A 19,984-nucleotide genomic window follows, 5' to 3' on the forward strand; every position below is an offset into this window, starting at 1 on the left:
GTTTTGAGTGGAAGTATTATACAAATTTAAAGTGAAGATTTGTGTTTTTAGCTTCCAGAAATGTTGCATGGTGATGGTGACAATGAAGAACATGGCTTTTGTCCTGTGGGGCAATTCATTCTTCAAAATTTAGGATTACTCTTTGGATTTGCCATTATGCTGGTGATTGCCCTCTATGAAGACAAAATTGTGTTTGACATCCAGTTTTGACCTTTCCCAGTAATCACATGATTACGAGAATGTTACCATGCAGCTTTGCATCTGTTCCTTGTACTGTATGCACATAGCTCAAAGGAAAGTCAGTGGCTTGCACTACTTACAAGTTCCATAGATTTGAGCCTAACCACAAAAGGCTGGTGCTCAGTACTGTTTTCCCTGCATGTAGGGGTCCTTTAAAAAATATGAAGCTTGTGATAAAGAGAGGAGAATATGGGACTCCATGAACCAGTGTTGATATGTTTAAGAGTTTTCACAAAATAATCATATAAAACACTAAAGTAGTCTCTTTATTAGTAGAAACTTCTGTGGCTATGCAGAAATAGAGATTGAACCAAAAAAAAAAATCATTTAAACTTTAAAAATATTTTAAATGGACTTTGGGGAGACATTTTTGTGTGTTTTAAGAATGAATCGTAGTGCTCTTTAATTCAGCTACATATATACATGTGGTGATAGGGATCAACTTGACACAACTTTGAAACTGCATAAAGTAGACATAGGAACTAGAGGAAAGCTCGGGCTGCATTAGAGTATGAATTTAGCATTGGGAGAAGCCCTTATTCTTGAATCTAGAGTTACTATTTTTGTATATATTTGCATAGTGTTTAAACCTGCAGCCTAAACTACTGAAATTTGTGATTGTATGTTTGTGTGAGCTTCAGTTTAATGAAAGATTCATAATGGTTCTTTGTGTTGTTACAATACTTGGTGTTGGGATGGTCTGTTTTTGTTTAATTTTTTTTTTTTTTTTTTTTTTTTTTTTTTTTTTTTTTTTTTTTTTTTTTTTTTTTTTTTTTTTGAGGAGGGGGGTGAGGGTTTAGAGCATGTGGTCAATGTTCTTTTTTAAAAATTGTAACCCTCTAGAAAATATCAAAGAAATGAATCAAATGTGCTTTAAATTGTTGATTTTCCTACTTTAACAGTTCCAACTAGTTAATTGGGAAATGTAAGTTCTGAATGTTCACATTGCTTTACCAGTTTGGCATTGGAACCAAGAGCACATGCTGTGGCTGGCTGCAAGGGTTGTAAAGCAGAAAATCCAAGTTTACCATGTGTGTAATCTATATATGAAGTGTCAATTTAGAAGAGTTACTAGGATAAACTCCATTATTGCCATGGCTGTCATGGTACTCAAATGACTTGGAAGATACGTTTAAATTACTCAGCTGAAACACTTGATCATCTTGTGCCAAGATATGCTGTTGGTGCCTGATAGGGATTAGTCTCTTTTTTAGGTGCCCTATTCTCCTACCATAATTGCGAATGATTTGTGAGAAGTGCAAGCCATGTTTATCCTGAATTTTGACTTAATAATTTGTATTACTAGTCATATGCATGTAGCTTTCTGTTTACATCCTATGCCACATGGTCTTCATTTATGCCAGGTAAACTGTATTTGAACTACGTGCAGCTAGCTTTGTTTTAATCTGCTTGGCAACCAGTGTAGCTGCTGTAACAATCTTACTGTTCAAATATATAAGCGCCAAACTCTTTTCCATTCCATCTAAAATGTTATCATTTAGTCCTCCTCTTTCCTCCAGTTCTTTTCCTCTTACTCTGTGAACTTTAAAACAAAACTTCAAGAGCAGCACATGCATCCAGGTATTTATAGATTATTGCCAGTGTTTCTTCTGTATGCTATAAGTAAGGGAGCTTAGGTGTTATTTCTTTAATTTATGCTTAAATTTGAAAAGTTATTTCTGACTTTCTGTATGGCCTCCTTATAATAAGTAAGAGTTTTATACATAGATTATTTTCAGCATTGGGCACTGAATTAGGACAGTCCTCATCTCATTGCTTGGCCCTTCAAGCAACCTAGCTAAAAGGTGCTGATATTTTATTTAGTACTGCCAACTTCAAGTGATTAATATATCTTGATTTCTGAACCAGGATATATTTATAGTTCATTTTTGGGTTTTTATACCCAGGGAGTATTCTGCATTCCAGCATTAAATCTCCTTCATTAAAAACTTTTATAAAAGCAACAGCTGGAATATACTCCCAGTTTTAAATGCCTGATTATGCAAGTGGGTTATGCTGAAGTATGTAAAGTTTTATATTCTCTCAAAAGTCATATTATCTTTATTTGCTAGATTTTAAAAATCTTAAGAGGGCTGTAACAGTTGCTGCTAGTATTTTGTTTGTTAGAGTTCCACCAGTATTTAGTTTTCACATCATTCTGATGTATAGTTTCAAGTCTTACTAGACAATCTGAATTCCACTACATTTCTGTTGGCTCCAACATTCCTTTTAGCTTGACGAGTCTAATTTAAAATGTGTTTGTTGGAGGTCATTAATGTTACTTGTACAATGCTGTCACTGTGTGACATCCATATGAATTTTGGTATATATATCACATTGCATCCAATCAGCTGTGATTATGCTTAGAAATACTTTAGTAACTAGATGCAGTGTGAATTTTTTCCATTAACAATAAGTCAGTGGCTTAAATGTGATTATGGTCCTGCAAGGTGATTCTTGCTAAAATATCTAAACAACTTTTGTTTTGTTGTAACTGAATCAATCATTTTTTTTTTTTAACTTAAAAAGCTGGAAATTATCAAATGCTGGTTTTTTTTCATTGTCAACAGTGATGTGTCATTTTATGTATGTTCCTAATGCTTATGGAACTCCTCCAAAATAAAGTTATTCAAAGAGAGCAAATACGCCAATGTGTTTTTAGTTTTTATTTCAGAGCATTTCCTTACATTGAAGTATGAATCATATTAATCTGTATTTGCATAAGTAAATTCATAATTAGGTATAGCTTTAGTCAAATGTATTTAAACCAAAAAAAAAAAAAAAAAAAAAAAGCTTTAGTAGTAAAATATGCTTTCTATTCAGCCATCCAACAAGAAACAGGAACAAAGAAGTGACATCTTCTGGTTATGAATTAAGCTGACATAACAGTGCTACACCTCGTCCAATCCAGTGCTCCTTGGGTTGGTCAGAGGGAAGAGTCATGGCAATCACAAAATTCGTGGAATGGCCAGTAGTGGATAAGGTTCCTCTCCGCTCACTTGTCTTATACAATGGAGCAACATAACTTGGCCGGTTTGGTATATCTGCCCTCTTACAGGGCTTTAGCCACATCTGGAAGAAAGTACATAACACCTCCATAAATCAAGGCTGTTACATGTACATGTGTTTGAGCCTACTATCATATTCTCAGAGTAAGGTTAGTTATGTTTCCAAATTTCTGTGGCTCAAATAGATTTTATTTTCACCAGCAGTGCTGTGTGCTCAAAACATTTTATAGAACTCTTAGAAAAAATAGTTTTCACCTACTCTAAAAGCATATTTTCCAACTATTCACCTCTCAGCCACACTTACCTGGGAAATGACTTTTCGTGCTTACAATAATAAAATCCAGATTGCCACCACTGATACTCAGAATCGTGTGCCTTTATATTAATTGAAAGACAGTCCCCACAAATAGTGAAGGGATTTTTATCAACAACTGTATAACTAGAGAACCTTCCCACTTCAGGAGACTATTTTAAAGGAGATTATATATTATGCTGTTTAAAATATAATTGCATTCCTTTATAACCATTCTATCCCCCATTCTTTTTAGTCATTAACTAAGTTCCTACAATTTATTGTTGAACCTCACCAACCTTAAAAAGGAGGTTTTGGGGCAATTTGATCTTTGAATGCAACGGTAAGAACAAACTATGATCATAAAGATAATTTAATTCAGTTTCTTTTTCAGGAGTAGAATAGCAATTCTCGAGATGATAGGACTCCAATGTTCAGACCCCTCTTTTAGGTTTCTTAGGTCAAAACACAGATTGTTGAAGGAACTTAAGAGGATGTGAGTTTCTCCATTTCTCCCACTTAATTGTGGAGTCCAAACTTTCAAAAAGGGGATCCACAAGGCAGTTTTGCAAATATTACCTACAATGTAAGACTCAAAGCACTCTTCTTAACTCGGATGTATTTCATTTCAACCCCAGAGGATGAGAATTTTTATTTCTAACTAGCTCCTTATTCAGGAGAATCATTATCCATTTAGAAATAAATTTCTTCTTGTACACACTGCAAGTTACGTAAGTTTCCATGTGAAATAAAGAAACTAAATTTCGATCAACTCCTGAAATTGCAAACATTTATTTGTCGTTGCAACTTTCAATTTGGGTCTTGTATTTTAAACTTTTGTGCCCACAGTATTTAAAAATATATGAAGATTTCTCGCAAATTGGCTGTCAGTTGATCCCTCACTGATTGTTACAGCTGCTCTGAAGGCCTTTTTTACCTGTCTTTGAGCTGCTTTGAGAATCCAGCAAATAGAACTCACATAAATTCCACTGCTTATATCTTGTCACATCATCCCAGACCTACCCTTCAAATTGTGGTAAAAAATATCTTAAGCTATTTATGATGCTGTTATAGATGGAAACAATTATATTTTATAAAGCTCAATCTGGCAATGCTGGAGATAGGTGCCTAGGAAATGTAGCTTTTTAAATGGATGGTTTTCATAATCTTTTAAAAAGTATAAAAAATATAATGAACATGTGTGTGTGTCTGTTTACAATTGACCTCACTATTTGTGGATTCCACATTTCCAAATTTGCCTACTCACCAAAGTTTATTTCTAATCCTAAAGTCAGTTGGCAGCACTGTTGTGCTCTTTGGTGGACATTCCCAGAGCATCAAAGATGTTATCCATCACACGTTCCCAGCTCAGGTTGAACCAGGTGAGGCTCTGCTTTCTCGTTTCAGCTCTCATGACCGTAAACAAGTGTCCTTTTCGTGGTCCACATAGTTCCAGGTTTTTCACATTTTTGTGTTTTTGTTGGTGATTTCACTGTTTAAAATGGCCTCTAAGTGTAATGCAGTGCTGTCTAATGTTTCTAAGTGCAAGAAGGCTGATGTGCCTCATAGAAAAAATATTAGCTTATGCCTCAACGAAACTCATAGCATTTTGACTGTGAGTTGTTAAAATGACTCAACATTGTATATTAAATAATGTGTCTTTAAACAGAAATAAAACAAGGTTCTTTATTGATCAGCTAACAAAAACGTGACCAAAGAAAGAACCTTGTATTTTCCCAGGATCAGTGGTTCAGTATTTGCTAATTCAATTTTGGAAACAACTTTATAGAATATAATTACCATGAATAACAAGAATTGATTCTATATGTGTGTGCTTATATATATATATATATACACACACACACACACACGTATACACATATGCACACAAGATGGGGTCTACTTTATATATAACATAGAAAATATTTATAAAATAATTCCACATGTATATATCATTAGAATTTACTAACCACAGGCACTGTATCATAAAGAATTTTGGGATGCGATTCTGCAAGTTTTTTGATCTTTCTATTCCAGGAAGCTCCATCCAGAAATAATCCATGAATGAAAACACCTAAATATAAAAGAAACATGTTAATATAACATATTACACATTTTCATTTGAGTTCTGAATCTGAAATTTCTACATGTAAGTACTATGCAGGTGATAGATTTGTAGCCTAAGACTTGTTTTCCAATGAAGGCAATCTCATGGGTGTTTTAACATCCATATTTCAAGAACATTTAAAGTTTCCCTAGTGAAATAATGCAACAGTAAAGACAGGCATGGAAGACAAAGGAGGAAAGACATTTTAAACGAGTCTATGGGAAGTTCTCAGTGTTTGTGAACATTATCAAATTTATATTTTTAATTGGTCAATGATTATACTATGTTTTCAGAAGCTATGAAATCGGGGGAAAAAAACAGTTCTTAATGTAATAGGGATCCAATGTCTTGTAGGCAGCATATGAGCAAAGTACCCTTCTATAGATCTCTAAAGTCATAGAATTAAATTGCTCCTCCCCTTTTAGAATTTATTCTTACTGCCAAGAGCTCTCCTTAGCCCCTGCCCTCATAAAATTAAAAGTATAGGCTGGCATTGTGGCTCATGCCTGTAATCTCAGCACTTTGGAAGGCTGAGGCGGGCGGATCACAAGGTCAGGAGTTTGAGACCAGCCTGGCCAACATGGTGAAACCCCTCTCTACTAAAAATATAAAAATTAGCCAGGCACAGTGTAAACCCAGCCACTTGGGAGGCAGAGGCAAGAGAATTGCTTGAACCCGGGAGGTGGAGGTTGCAGTGAGCCGAGATCACACCATTGCACTCTAGCCTGGGTGACAGAGCAAGACTCTGTCTCAAAACAATGGCAACAACAACAACAAAAAAATATAACCCTGAAAGAAACATCAGTGCTGCTAAAACTTCAAACCAAATGCCACTTTCTGCCTTTTACAATGATAAGAATTAGAAAAAAAATTCTTGCATCTGAATTAAATACTTAAGAATTAACTATAACTCCTTTAAGAAAACTTTCCTTGAGAAATGTGATGTTTTCAAACTTCTACCAAAATACTCAGTAGTAGGCCATAGAGAAAGCAGCTAAGCATGAAAGCCAGATGGCCTGGTCTGAATCTCAACTTGGTCAATTACTAGCTGTGAGACCTTCAGCAAGTTACTTAATCCCCCTGAGCCTTAGTTTCCACCTTCTCTAATGGTGATAATAGTAGTATCTGAGCCCTAGGGAGGGGTATTGTGAGGACTCAGTGTAAAGGACTGGGCAGTCTGGATCCCCACAGTGGCACAGAGCAGCCCCACAGTAAGTATCCCTGCCATTTCCTTGATTTGCTTTTACCCAACTTAAATATTTCTTTGCTCCATTGCCAAATTTGAATGAAATTATTTAAATGTTGCTAAATTTATCTAACTAAAAAAAAATTATTATTTTTTTTTTTTGAGATAGAGTCTTGCTCTGTCACCCAGGCTGGAGTGCAGTAGCGTGATCTTGGCTCACTGCAACCTCCGCCTCCTGGGTTCAAGCGATTCTCCTGCCTCAGCTGCCTAGGTAGCTGAGATTACAGGTGCATGCCAGCACACCCAGCTAATTTTTGTATTTTTGGTAGAGAGAGGCTTTCACCATGTTGCTCGGGCTGGTCTCAAACTCCTGACCTTGTGGTCTGCCTGTGTCGACCTCACAAAGTGCTGGGATTACAGATGTGAGCCACCAGGCCCAGCCTATACTTTTAATTTTATGAGGGTAGGGGCTCAAACTCATATTTATTAGTGTCTTTTATGACATATCATAGTGAGCTGTATGGAAAAAAATTTTGTTAAAGCTTATATTATTAAGGAAATAATAAACAACTTAGCAGAAGGTTGTTAAATTTCCTTCTGTATTTGTTTTATTTATTTATTTTAAAAGCCTCCAGTCGGATAAAGTTTCATCTGAGTATGTTAAGATAAAGGGATTTTGAACAAATGATCAGAATAATGGTAAGTTAAGCATCTGTGGCTGAAAAATATGATTTTTAAGATATCATATGTCCCAATGATTCATTATTCCTTGCATCTGTTGTTCTTAAATGTGTTTCTGCAATAACTGTTTAAGTATTAGAGACGGGAATAAAAGGTATCTTTTAAAGGTTGGGTTAGAGTCCACAAATTTTTAGTGGATTCCAGTAGCATAATTTTTGGAATTTCCGCAGTACTATTTGAGGGCCCTTTATGTGCTAGATACTGAGAGGCACTCAGGAAAGAATGGTGCAGACAAACAAGGTCACCGGTCTCCTAGTATCTGTATATCCTGAGGGAGAGAGATAATAAAGAAACACATAAGATAATTACAGTCTAACTGATGTTTTGAAATTAATAAGCAGAGTTGCAAGACAGGAGTAAGGTGAAATAGGCAGCTCCAACAGATGGAAGCTCATAGAAGTTCTTGCTAATGACCAGTAATTTAAGCTGAGACCAGAAGATTGAGAAGTGTACACCATGCTGAGTCTGGGCTTAGGAACAAAGATCCCAAAGAGAAAAGAACATGAGCCATTCTAGAAACCGTCAGGAGGTTAGTGTGACCTGAGCATAGTGGCACAGGATGAGACTGTATGGGTGGGCAGCAGCTAGAACATGCCGGGCCTCACTGTCACCGTAAGGGGTCTGGATTTTATTCAAACCACAAGGGGAAAAATGACACTATTAACTTATTTAGTTGTCTGGATTTTCATTGGAGACCAAAGGCTGATATGTTTTCATTTTTTTTTTTTAATTCTGTGGCTTCTGTACAAATTAATGGGCAATTAATGGGTAATTACAGAGACAGGATAAAGGCTAGAGCAGATGGCAAGATAAAAATGGTGGTGGGGCCAGGTGTGGTGGCTGACGCCTGTAATCCCAGCACTTTGGGGGGCCAAGGTGAGTGGATTCCTTGAGCTTGGGAGTCTGAGATGAGCCTGGGCAACACAGGAAGACCCAGTCTATACAAAAAATGAAAAATCTAGCTGGGCATGGTGGTGCATGCCTCTGGTCCCAGCTACTCAGGAGGCTGAGTGGGAGGATCACTTTGGGCCAGGAGGTCAAGGCTGCAGTAAGCCAAGATAGTACCACTGTACTGTAGCCTGGGTGACAGAGTGAGACCCTGTCTCAAAAAAAACCAGGATGGTGGCAGTAGGATTGTAGGTGAGCAACTGCCCTTGATAGGAACAGATCAGGGAGGAGAAGAATGAAGAATTCCTGGGTTTCTGGCTAGATGGTGGTGCCATTTAATAAATTACTCATTTTACATATTCAGGAGACACCAAAGTGGAGATTTCAGGTTGTCAATTGGATATGGAGGTCTAGATCTTAGAGGAAAGATCTAGATTGGAGATTCAGAGATTTACATTTGGAGGACATAAGCAAAGAAGATACAAAAAATAATAAGGTCACTCGGGGATAGGATGCTGTCAGAAAAGAGAAATAGTCCCAGGACTGAGTCCGTGGAAACTAGTATTAGGGGAGCCTAAGCCACTCAAGCAGCATGAATGTGGCCAGTGAGGTAAGGAAAACCAGGAGAGGGTGATGTCCTGGAAACAAGAGAGCAGTATGTCTCTGGAAAGATGAAAGGTAGATAAGAAGTAGGAAGTGAGAACCTGCAGACAGCATGTAAAGACAATTCTTTTGAGAAATTCTGCTATAATGGTGAGTGGAGACAGGGACAGTAGCTGAGGGGGATGTAAAAAGACAATTGAAATGGTTGATTTAAGATGAGAGATTCTAGAGCATGTTGTGGGTCGACAGGAATTATCTAGTAATGAGAGAACAATCATTTGTTCCGGAAAGAGAGGGCACAATTAAAGGACCAAAGCCCTTGAGAAGGAAAAAGAAAATGAAATCTGGATTCCTCGAGGGTGCAGATGTTGACAAATGTATGGAGTCAGTGGTGCTAAAAACTCTCTTCAGATGGCTTTTAATTTTTTCCATGAAAAATAAGGGCAGATGTGGGGACAGAAGGAAGGGCAAAGAGGGCATAAGTGGTTGTTGTGAGAGGAGGAAAGCAAATATCCCCAGGAATAGTAGTGGGATTGCTTCAGAGTGTTACAAACCATCTTGAGATTTGTGACCATCAATTTAAAATAAAACTTCTTGGCACAGTAATGTGATTATCATACACTGCTGTGGTTACATATCTACTTGTTAGTGTCTCCCACCACAGTATAAATTAGTCGAGGGATAAGATCATAAATTGTTCCCTGTTGATATCTCCAGGGCCTGACAGAAAGTGAGCTAGTGAATTCATCATTCAATGATGAATAAAAAGGTTTTCTTCAACGCATTAGTTAAATCAGTACACATTAACAGTCACTTAGAGACTAATGTCATTTATATAAGACAATACAATTTTGTTAAAATTCTGGAATCTGTAGCATTTAAAAAATAACTCTTGTTTAAAATAGTGGCCCTGTCCACTAAATTTGAAATAAAACATCAGGGTAGCCATAAAGTATAGACAATCTATTAAGAAAGATTTCCTCACAGTCTTTCAACCACAAAGCAAATGTTTCTATTAGTTATATTTTGGAATGATAAGCTATATGTTTTGGAATGATATATAAAACAGGACAGAATACATATTTTAGGATTCTACAAAGGTATACTCTTCAAGGGGCCAGGGAAAAAACTTTTCTAATGCTGTACCATATCCAGTCCCCACAGCCAACATAAGATTACGGCTGTTATCCCATGTGCTGTTAATTTGATGATGACTTTCTCTTAACATTTTAGAAATAACTTCTAACTTAAAAAATTTTTGCAAAAAAAAGTACAAGGACATACATATATCCTTTATCCTGATTCATCTACTGTTATCATTTTCTTCTATTTGCTTAATCATTCCCCCTCACCCTTCTCTCTCTTTCGCCCTGCTCACTCATTTGCTCTCTGTCCATAATTTTTTTCTCTGGCATTTAGGGTAAATTACATTCGTGATTACTACTTTTTTAACAGCTGAGAAAAGTAAGCTAGAATGTCATGTTTTTGTTCAGTGCCCAGATATGAGCCGACTCATTCTGTCCCTGCACTTACCATCCTCAGGAGCCTGCTTGTATTCTTTGTCTTCCATCACTTCATAGTCAAATCCAAGAAGATCAATGGGAATTGTGTATTTCCTGGCATAGTTCTGCTGGGCACCAGTCAGGAAGGCTTGTGTGAAGAAGAAGCCAGAAAGCCAGAAGACTGGAGGAGGGCCAATCTCGTACCATTGCTAGGGTGTAAAACATAAGTCAGCTAACAGTAGAGCCTTTCAACCTTTTTTTTTTTTTTTTTTTTATAACATGGTCTAACTCTGTTACCCAGGCTGGTGTGTGATGGCACCATCACCGTCACTCTGTTTGCCCAGGCAGGGCTCAGGTGGCCCTCCCACCTCAGCCTCCCAAGTAGCTGGGAATACAGGCATATGCCACCACACCTGGCTAATTTTTTGTATTTTTAGTTGAGAAGGGATTTTGCTATTTTGCACAGGCTGATCTCAAACTCCCAGACTCAAGCAATATGCCTGTCTCAGCCTCCCAGAGTGCTGGGATTACAGGCATGAACCACCACACCTAGTGAGCCTTTCAACTTTTGAATACAACACTGCTTAATAAAATTTATCCAAAGATATTTATTGTCTTTTAGATAAACGAATAAATTACCTCTGAGGAATAACAAGCCATACTATCAAGGTTTTAAAAACAGCATATTCAATGTTTGTCCTGAGTTCAATTTCATACTTATATCAGCTTGGGAATTACAATGTCCATTAATGCAAACATAAATGTCTGTGTTATACATGCCCTGAGACTCTTTCAGAAAGGCTCCCTACAATAGTGAATATCTAATATGCATTGTTATATATCATGTTATACAGTTGAACAGAAGAGATCCCCATAAAGTCTGGTCAGATGGTAATGTTTTTCACTTTTTTTCTCTAATTAGTCATTAGTCCCAACAGAATGTTGCTTTGGAAGTTTTTCTTCCTACTTCACTGAAACACAATAAAATTCAACGTATAGGAACACAATATTGTGCCAGGAATTCCTGAAAGAAGCCAGGTAGTGAGACCTTAAAGCCTTTAGAAATGTCAAGATACTTTAATTCTCTGTTCATAACATAGATTCTAATGGTGAGTTAGTGGAATATCGACTTTAATTAGATAGTAAATTAGAGGAGCCAATCTGAAGAAACGAATTTGAAAAGCTTTTCCCTCTAAGAGCTTAAGATAGAACTTTATCCTTCAAAAACTATCTTAGTTCCTTAGTATTGGCTCTAGCATAACAAAAGGCCTGTATTATGAAAAGGGAGTTTAACCATTTTATTCCTGCAGAAATATCTTTATAGGTAGCTATTGACACATTTTGTACAGACTCTAGGAAGTTAATATTTCTAATAGGTATAATTGTTAATAAGAACATAGTTCAGCATCAGTATTACCAGACAATTAGTAGGCTTCTACCCACTCAACATTTCCAAGACAATTGAGGTCATTACTGACTTGGGCTGAACCAGCAATCTAGTGATTTCATGACCTAGAAAAGTGCTGGGAAATGAAAATATAATACCCCTCACTGGTAGCTTGACTGGCTTTCTAAGATGCTTTGCTGTAGGTATTTATTTTAATGTTGACTACTTAGTGGAAAAATCAACATAGCTAGATGTTTTCTCCCTTCATTTAATACTAGCTTTTTGACAGTTCAGTGTAGCAGTTACAAACATTGTATGAAAGATTAAGAAGTGGTGATTTGTGTCTGGGATGCACAGAAAAACTAGAGAGTAATACTTATTACATTAAGCATTCTGATGAAGAAAAAGAAAACAAGAGAAACTTAACAATGTACGATCATTTGGATGAACTTACATGCAAGAATTTTAGTCTTGCAAGGAAGTCATTCACATAGCTGCCAAGTGGTTTAAGGCTTGGGTAGGATTTACCCATCCACATTTCTGGAATTTTGACATTCAAAATGCTGCTAACCACTTCTTCAAGTTCTGTAGACATAACTACAAGCCCCTGAAACACATTTAACCTTGGTTACTATCATAGTATAAATATAAATAGCATATTAGCATAAATACCCCCTTCACAATTATCCTTTGTTTACAATTGTGATTAGTTAAGGTTGAGTCATACAGAAAAAAAAAAAAAGTGGAAATATTTGTTTTTGCTTACAAGTAGGCCATGGAGTCTTTGAACTATTCCTTAGATAAATATTAACAATTTTAATCTAACCTAATTTTTTTTTCTTTTTTGAGATGGGGTCTTTCTTTGCTGCCCAGGCTGGAGTGCAGTGGTGGGATCATGGCTCACTGCAACCTTGACCTTTTTGGCTCAACTAAGCCTTCCACCACAGGCTCCCAAGTAAGGAGCATGCATCTACAGGCATGCCTCACCACACCTGACTAATATTTTACTTGAAAATTCCTTTTTGAATAGGAGATCAGGAGGGTGGCTCATGCCTGTAATCCTAGCACTTTGGGCCAGGGCAGGTGAATCACTTGAGCCCAAGTTCATGACGAGACTGGGCCACATGGGAAAACCTCATCTCTACAAAAAATACAAAAATTAGCTGGGCGTGGTGGTGTACACATGTAGAACCAGCAACTTGGGGAGCTGAGGCAAAAGGATCGCTTGAACCTGGGAGGTCGAGGCTGCAGTGAGCCAAGATTGTGTCACTGCACTCCAACCTGGGTGACAAAGTGAGACACTGTTTCAAAAAAAAAAAAAATTATAGAGATGGGGTGTGACTATGTTGCCCATGCTGGTCTCAAACTCCTAGCCTCAAGCAGTCCTTCTGTCTTCACCTCCCAAAGTGCTGGGGTTATAGGCATGAACCACTGCACCTGCACCTGATCTAACCCAATTTTAATAGAAAAAAATCTTCTTAATCAATACTTGGCTACTCACTAACTATTAAATCACAGACTAATTTTGACTTAGTTTACTGTCTATTAAGTGGATAATATAGCTCTACATTGCATTCTGGAAAGGATGGTGATACATATAAAATTAGAAACATTACATAAAATGCTTTGAAAAGATAAAACGTCCTAGAATTGAATTATGCAGTCTAGTTGACCATTCCCATTTTAAGTGACTGATGCACAGGTGTTAAAACTTTGAAGGCCCTGAAAATTCCTATTTGACTTTTAATTGGGCCAGATGCTACTGTCATTTCTGTCTTTCCTATAGTTGAAAATATTATTCCAAATAACATATGGAGAAGATTTGGGAGTAAATTTGATGTACTAAATACACACATTTCATTTGCCACCTTCTCAAAACCCCACTGAAACAGCAGTAAAAGAATTTACTTTTTAAAGACATAAGCCCCCAAGTGTAGAAACAAAGAGGGGAAGAGAAAATGACAACACATTTGTGGGACCTAGGAAGCATATGGACTGCTGGTAGTAGACTTAGCAGACAGAAGAAACCTGATCCTAAGTTGGCAGGAGGAAAAGCTGAGAATCAGCCAGACACACACCGCAGAATACCCCTAAATCTTGGAAATGAATGCCCTAGGTATTTCTGAAAGTGGGGCGAGGAGGTCAATGTTAAAGATCATTAAAACCTGGTATAAAAAACAGAATCCTAGATCTTCCTTCCCCACCCCCCAAACTATGCATTGCCTACCTTGAATATAACCCGGAAAGAAAAATGCAGAAATCCCCAGAGTGGGAAATGCCAGGCTCCGTTAGGGCTAAAGTTATCATACGGAAATCAGGAGGATTAAGTGAATGTATGAATACTGGATGCTGACAGCCCTGGGGCTTTTTTTCCCTTTTGGTTCCCAGAGTACTAGAAGCCAGCCCCTTATCTTCCAGGAAGGAGACAGGAAGAAGCAGTTCAGGAAGAAATACATAGTCATGCTCAATGTTTCTTAAAACAAACAGCCTAGCCAGCTAACACTACATTGAAAACCACAGTCCAGCTGGCACTACATTGAAGACCACAATCAACAATCATCAGTATTCTTATTGTGTTCATTCAACATGATAATGCCTATTCTTACACATAAGCAAACAACACCAAATGATCAGATGCCAGAAGGTTTCTAACATGAAAAGTTTTTCAATTATGCATTCAACTTCTAAACACAAAAAAGATTATTCAGATTTTTTAGTGCTTCTTGTATCAATTTGGTAACATGTTTTCCCAAGAATTTATTTCATTTACATTTTAAGATGTATTTACATTTTAAATGTATTGGCATAGGAATGTTTGAGGAGGGAGGCAGAGCAAGATGACCAATGGAAACCTCCATAAATTCTTCTCCCTGCAGGAACACCAAATTTAACGACTATCTACACCAAAAAGCAACTTCATAAGAACCAAAAATCAGGTGAATGACCACAGTACCCGGTTTTAACTTTTAATCACTGAAAGAGGCACTAAAGCGGGTAGGGAAGACAGTCTTGAACTGCTGATGCCACTCCTCTTCCATCCCCCAGCAGTGGCCTTGTGGTGCTGAGAATCTATTGCTTGTGGGAGAGCGCAGTGATTGAGACTTTGCACAGGAACTTAGTGCTTCCCTGTCACAGAAGACAGCAACACCAGGAAGAGCTCAGCTGATGCCTGTGAAAGCAGCATTTAGACCAACACTAGCTACAGGGGAATCACATATCCCAGCGGTTGGAACTTGAGATTCAGCAAGCCTTGCCAATGCCAGCTAAAGTGCTCTGGGATTCTAAACAAACCTGAAAGGCAGTCTGGGCCATGGGGACTACAATTCCTAGGCAAGTCCTAGTCCTGTGCTAGACCCAGAGCTAGGGTCTTGGGGGACATGCAATCTAGTAAGACACTACAAGGGTGGTTAATGCAGTCCTTGCACCACCCCTCTCTCAATCCCAGGCAGCACAGCTTGCAGCTCCAACTTCCTACTGCTTGAGGAGAGGAAAGGGAAGACTAAAGAGGACTGTGTCTTTCAACTTGGGGCCAGCTCAGCCACAGTAGGATGGGGCACTGGGAACAACAGTCCTGGGGCCCACATTCTAAGTCCCGGTTCCTGGACAAAATTTCTAGACACTTCTTGGGTCATAAAGGAACCCGCACACTTTAAAGGAAGGGTCTGCTCCTGGCAGGATTCATCAGCTCCTGACTAAGGAGCTCCTGGGCCCTGAGTAATAAGCAGCAGTAGCCAGGTATACACACCATGGGCCTTGAGTGACTCAGAGCCATGCTGGCTTCAGTTGTGACCCTGCATGTTCCCACCTGTGGTGGCTACCAGGAGAGATTCCCATCTGAAGAAAGCAGAGGGAAGAGTAAAGGGGACTTTGACTTGCAGCTTAGGTACCAGCTTGACTGCTACAGTGAGGTCTTAGGGTCCCTGGTTCCAGGCCTTGGTTCTGGAAAGGAGTTCAAGCCTAGCCTGGGCAACATGGTGAAACCCTGTCTCTACAAAAAATATAAAAATTAGCTGGGTGTGGTGGTGCACATCTATAGTCCCAGCTACTTGGGGGGCTGAGGCAAGAGGATTGCTTGAACCTGGGGGGTCGAGGCTGCAGTGAGCCAAGACTGTTGCTGCAGCACTCCAGCCTGGCTGACAAAATGACACCCTGTCTCAAAAAAAAAAAAACAAACTGTAGAGATGGGGTCTCGCTATGTTGCCCATGCCAGTCTCAAACTTCTGGCCTCAAGCAATCCCTTTCCTGGCTTCCCAAAGTACTGGGATTTGAGCCTACACCTGATCTAACCAATTTTAATAGAAAAACCTTCTTAATTAGTACTTGGCTACTTGCTAGCTATTAAATCACAGAAAAACTTTGACTTAGTTTACTTTGTGGGGCCAACTGCTCTAAAGGGTAAGTCCCAGGCCTGGCAACTTTCACCACAAAGTGGCTGAAGAGCCATTGGGCCTTAAGTGAAGATCAGCAAGTAGCCTGGCAGTACTCGCTGTTGACCTGTGGTGATGGTGGATACAGGGTGAGGTTCTTCTGCCTGTGGAATGGGAAAAAAAGACAACACAACTGTGTATGAGAAGAGCTTTGTCTAGTGGTTTGGGTGTCAGCTCAGCTGCAGAAGAGAGCACCAGGTAAATTCTTAAATTTTCAGACTCTCTATGCTGTGACTCCCACAGAACATCTCTGGACTCATCCAGGGCCCGGGGGAACTGCCTGCTGTGAAGGGAAGGACACAAGCTTGGTTGGGTTTGCCACCTGCTGACTACTGTAGAGTCCCAGGGCCTTGGGCAAACATAGGCAGTAGCCAGGGAGTGGTTACAACAGGCCTTGGATGAGACCCAGTGCTATGCTGGTTTCAGGTCTGACCCAGCACAGTGACCCAGCACAGTCTCAACGTTGGTGGCCATAAGGGTGCTTGTGTGTCTCCTCTCCTAGCTTCAACTCAGCACAGAGAGAGTCCATGTGTTTATGAGAAACAAAGGGAAGAGAACAAGGCTCCTTCTCTTGCAATTTAGAGAAGTCTTCTGGACCTTATCCAAGACCACCAAGGCAGAATCTCTATGAGTCTGAAAGAGCTACAGCATTACTGGGCTTCTAGTGCCCCCTAAAGCACAGATACAGTTGCAGTGACCAAAAACTTAGATTGCAACATCCAAGTCCCTTCAAATATCTGGAAAGCATCCCAAAGAAGCAAGGGTCCAAACAAGCCCAGACTGTAAAGACTATGATAAACACTTATCAGTGCCCACACACTGACAAACATCCACAAGCATCAAGACCATGTAGGATATTGAATGGTGTCTGGGTAGCAAACAATAAAATAAAATAAAAAATAAGACCATTCAGAAAACATGACCTTACCAAATAAACTAAATAAGGCACCAATGACCAATCGTAGAGAGACAGAGATATGTGACCTTTCAGATAGAGAATTCAAATAACTGTTTTGAGGAAACTAAAAAATTCCAGATAACACCAAGAAGGAATCCAGAATCCTATTAGATAAATTTAACAAAGAGATTGAGATAATTAAAAAGAATCAAGCAGAAATTCTGGAGCTAAAAAATGCAATTAATATGCTGAATAATGCATCAGAGTCTCTTAACAGCAGAACTAATCAAGCAGAAGAAATAATTAGCAAGCTAGAAGACAGGCGAGTTGAAAATACACAGTAAGATGAGACAAAAGAAAAAAGAATAAAAAGAAGAAAACACACCTCCAGTGTTACTACAAGAGACCAGTTCAGCTGGATTTCTTCAATCACATCATTGGTCTCTGTCTGTACTCGTTTTGCCATAATCCTTTCAGCAGCGGTTAAACTTTTTAAAATGTAAAATGGGTCATTTCAATTCATTGCTTAAAACCTTGTGAAGGTGTCTCTACTTTTATACTTTAAAATAAAATAAAATGACATTTAAGACCCTAACTATGGCTGACAACACCATCACGATCCAGCCTCTGGCGTCTTCTCTCTAGTACTAGGGTCTGTCTTGTGCTCACTCCACTCTAATCAATCAGCCTTCCTACTTGTGTTCCTGGACCAGGCCCAGATTGTTTTCTCTTGGCTTTAAACTGTGTCATACTCTCTGCCTAAAATGTTCTTCCCTGAAACATCCCATGGCTTGCCCCTTAATGTCATTTAGGTATCTCTGTGAGTCATGCCTCAGAAGGACCTCACCCAACCTAGGAGAGCTTCTCTCCCATCATTCTCTACTCTCTAATCTTTAGTTTTTTCCCTATAACTTATCACTTTCCAAAATTATGTATTTGCTTGTTTTTATTTTTATTTTGACACAGGGTCTCACTCTGTTTCCTGGGTTGGAGTGCAGGGGTAGAATGGTAGCTTACTGCAACCTTAACCTCCCAGATTCCAGCCATCCTCCTGTCTCAGCCTCCTGAGTAGCATGTACCATCATGCCCGGCATTTTTTTCTTTTTCCAGAAGAGATGAGGTCTTGCTGTGTTGCCCAGGAAGGTCTCAAACTCCTGAGCTCAAGCAATCCTCCCGCTTGGCCTTCCAATGTATTAGGATTACAGGTATGAGCCTGGCCCATTTATTTTTCGGTTTGCCTCCCTCACTAAAATTTGAGCTTGGGCCAGAAGTTGGTGGCTCACACCTATAATCCCTGCACTTTGGGAGGCTGAGGCAGGAGTATCACTTGAGCCTAGGAGTTCAAGACCAGCCTGGGCAGTATGGCAAGACCCCATCTCTCTAAATTAAAAAAAAAAAAAAATTAAAGAAAACTTAGCCAGGCTTGGTGGCTCACACCTCTAGTCCCAGCTACTCAGGAAGGTGAGACAAATGGATTCCTTGAGCCCAGGGGTTCAAGGCTGTGGACAGCTGTGATCACATCACTGTACTCCAGTCTGGGTGACAGAGTGAGACCCCCATCTCTAACAAAATAAAATAAAATAAAATAAAAATAAATGTGCTTTATGAGGGCAAGTATTTCATTCCTTACCACACTGTGTCTCAGCGTATATCCAATCCAGGGTCCTATCCTTATCTAATAGCATCCTCTATGCTTATCTCCCTGTTTATTAACTCTCACTTCCAGAATTCTATAAGCTCCTCAAGGGCAAGAATTATTTTCTAATCTTATCTGTCCCCAGAACCCAAAACAGTGCTTACACAGTATTTATGTTCAGCAAATATTTGCTCAACAAATGAATGCTATATATCATTTAGTGGGTTTTTTTGGTGTTTTCCACCTTACCTTGACTGCTTTCTGAATATTTATGCATGAATCTCTTATGGTCTTCAGTAACTTATTAAACCGTCCCATCTCTTGGACAAGTACAGTGTTCATGCTCTGTGTATAAGTTGTTGGGTATCTCCTCATAGCAGCCTCAACATCAAAGTTGTTTGGAAGTTTGCCCAAGATGTCACCAGCAACCTCATTCACTACTTCATCTGATGATTTTGCACCAGCACCTGCTGAACGAGACTATGAAGAATCCAAACTATAACTCAAAAATCCTCATAAAGGTCTGAGCATAGCTGAACAGGAAAAATCCTAAGGTAAATCTTTATAAGAAAGAACATTGCTCTGCTATTTTATTCATGATCCCTTGCCACACAAGATTTATTAGAGTGATGGTAACAGGAAGGAGGATGGATTTTCAAAAGAAAACCATTGTTAGGGAGGAGGAATAAGGGCATGTAATGTGTTCGGAGGCAAACGAGGATCTGGATAAAGCAGATAAGCTGTATGTTTGGCTGCATGGGTGCAGGGGGAGGAGCAGATGCTGCAGATAGTGGGAGAAAAAGCACTGCATTGGTGAAGTGGCCAACTGATGACGGGCATTAAAACCAGAAGGGGGACATCTCATCTTGCTTTGAGAAAGCATGCCACAAAATATATTTGCTAATAACTTTGGTGTCTACTGATTGCCAAAAGCAGAGATATAGTTTTCTCCTTGAACCAGGAGAGCAAAGAAAATAAGCTCATCTCCTCTTAGCAGTGGAAGAGTTATGGAGAAAAGACAGACTTTCGTGATTCACTTTGGAAGCAAGGAAGGAGAATTTCAATTCCA

At 39.0% G+C, this 19,984-nt stretch overlaps 2 protein-coding genes across 4 annotated transcripts in view; one reads left to right on the forward strand and one right to left on the reverse strand.

The window, feature by feature from the left end:
* Positions 1-2,885, forward strand: part of SLC39A10 (solute carrier family 39 member 10) — a 171,505-nt gene extending 168,620 nt beyond the window's left edge. The window contains exon 13 of one of the 3 annotated variants that reach the window (XM_037742088.1): positions 52-2,877. In XM_037742088.1, coding sequence (XP_037598016.1) covers positions 52-210 — 159 coding nt within the window. In that variant the 3' untranslated portion in view covers positions 211-2,877. Of the gene's footprint in view, positions 1-51 lie in introns of all 3 variants that reach the window. The other 2 variants (XM_037742089.1, XM_017538747.2) reach the window with 2 other exon arrangements.
* Positions 2,886-2,891: 6 nt separating this feature from the next.
* Positions 2,892-19,984, reverse strand: part of DNAH7 (dynein axonemal heavy chain 7) — a 344,809-nt gene continuing 327,716 nt past the window's right edge. The window contains exons 61-65 of the mRNA XM_017538741.2: positions 19,165-19,395; positions 12,409-12,561; positions 10,599-10,776; positions 5,511-5,614; positions 2,892-3,312 (exon numbers count right to left, since the gene is read on the reverse strand). Coding sequence (XP_017394230.1) covers positions 3,106-3,312; positions 5,511-5,614; positions 10,599-10,776; positions 12,409-12,561; positions 19,165-19,395 — 873 coding nt within the window. The 3' untranslated portion in view covers positions 2,892-3,105. The remainder of the gene's footprint in view (positions 3,313-5,510; positions 5,615-10,598; positions 10,777-12,408; positions 12,562-19,164; positions 19,396-19,984) is intronic.

This window comes from Cebus imitator, unplaced genomic scaffold (assembly GCF_001604975.1).
Source record: "Cebus imitator isolate Cc_AM_T3 unplaced genomic scaffold, Cebus_imitator-1.0 Scaffold113, whole genome shotgun sequence".
NCBI lineage: Eukaryota > Metazoa > Chordata > Mammalia > Primates > Cebidae > Cebus > Cebus imitator.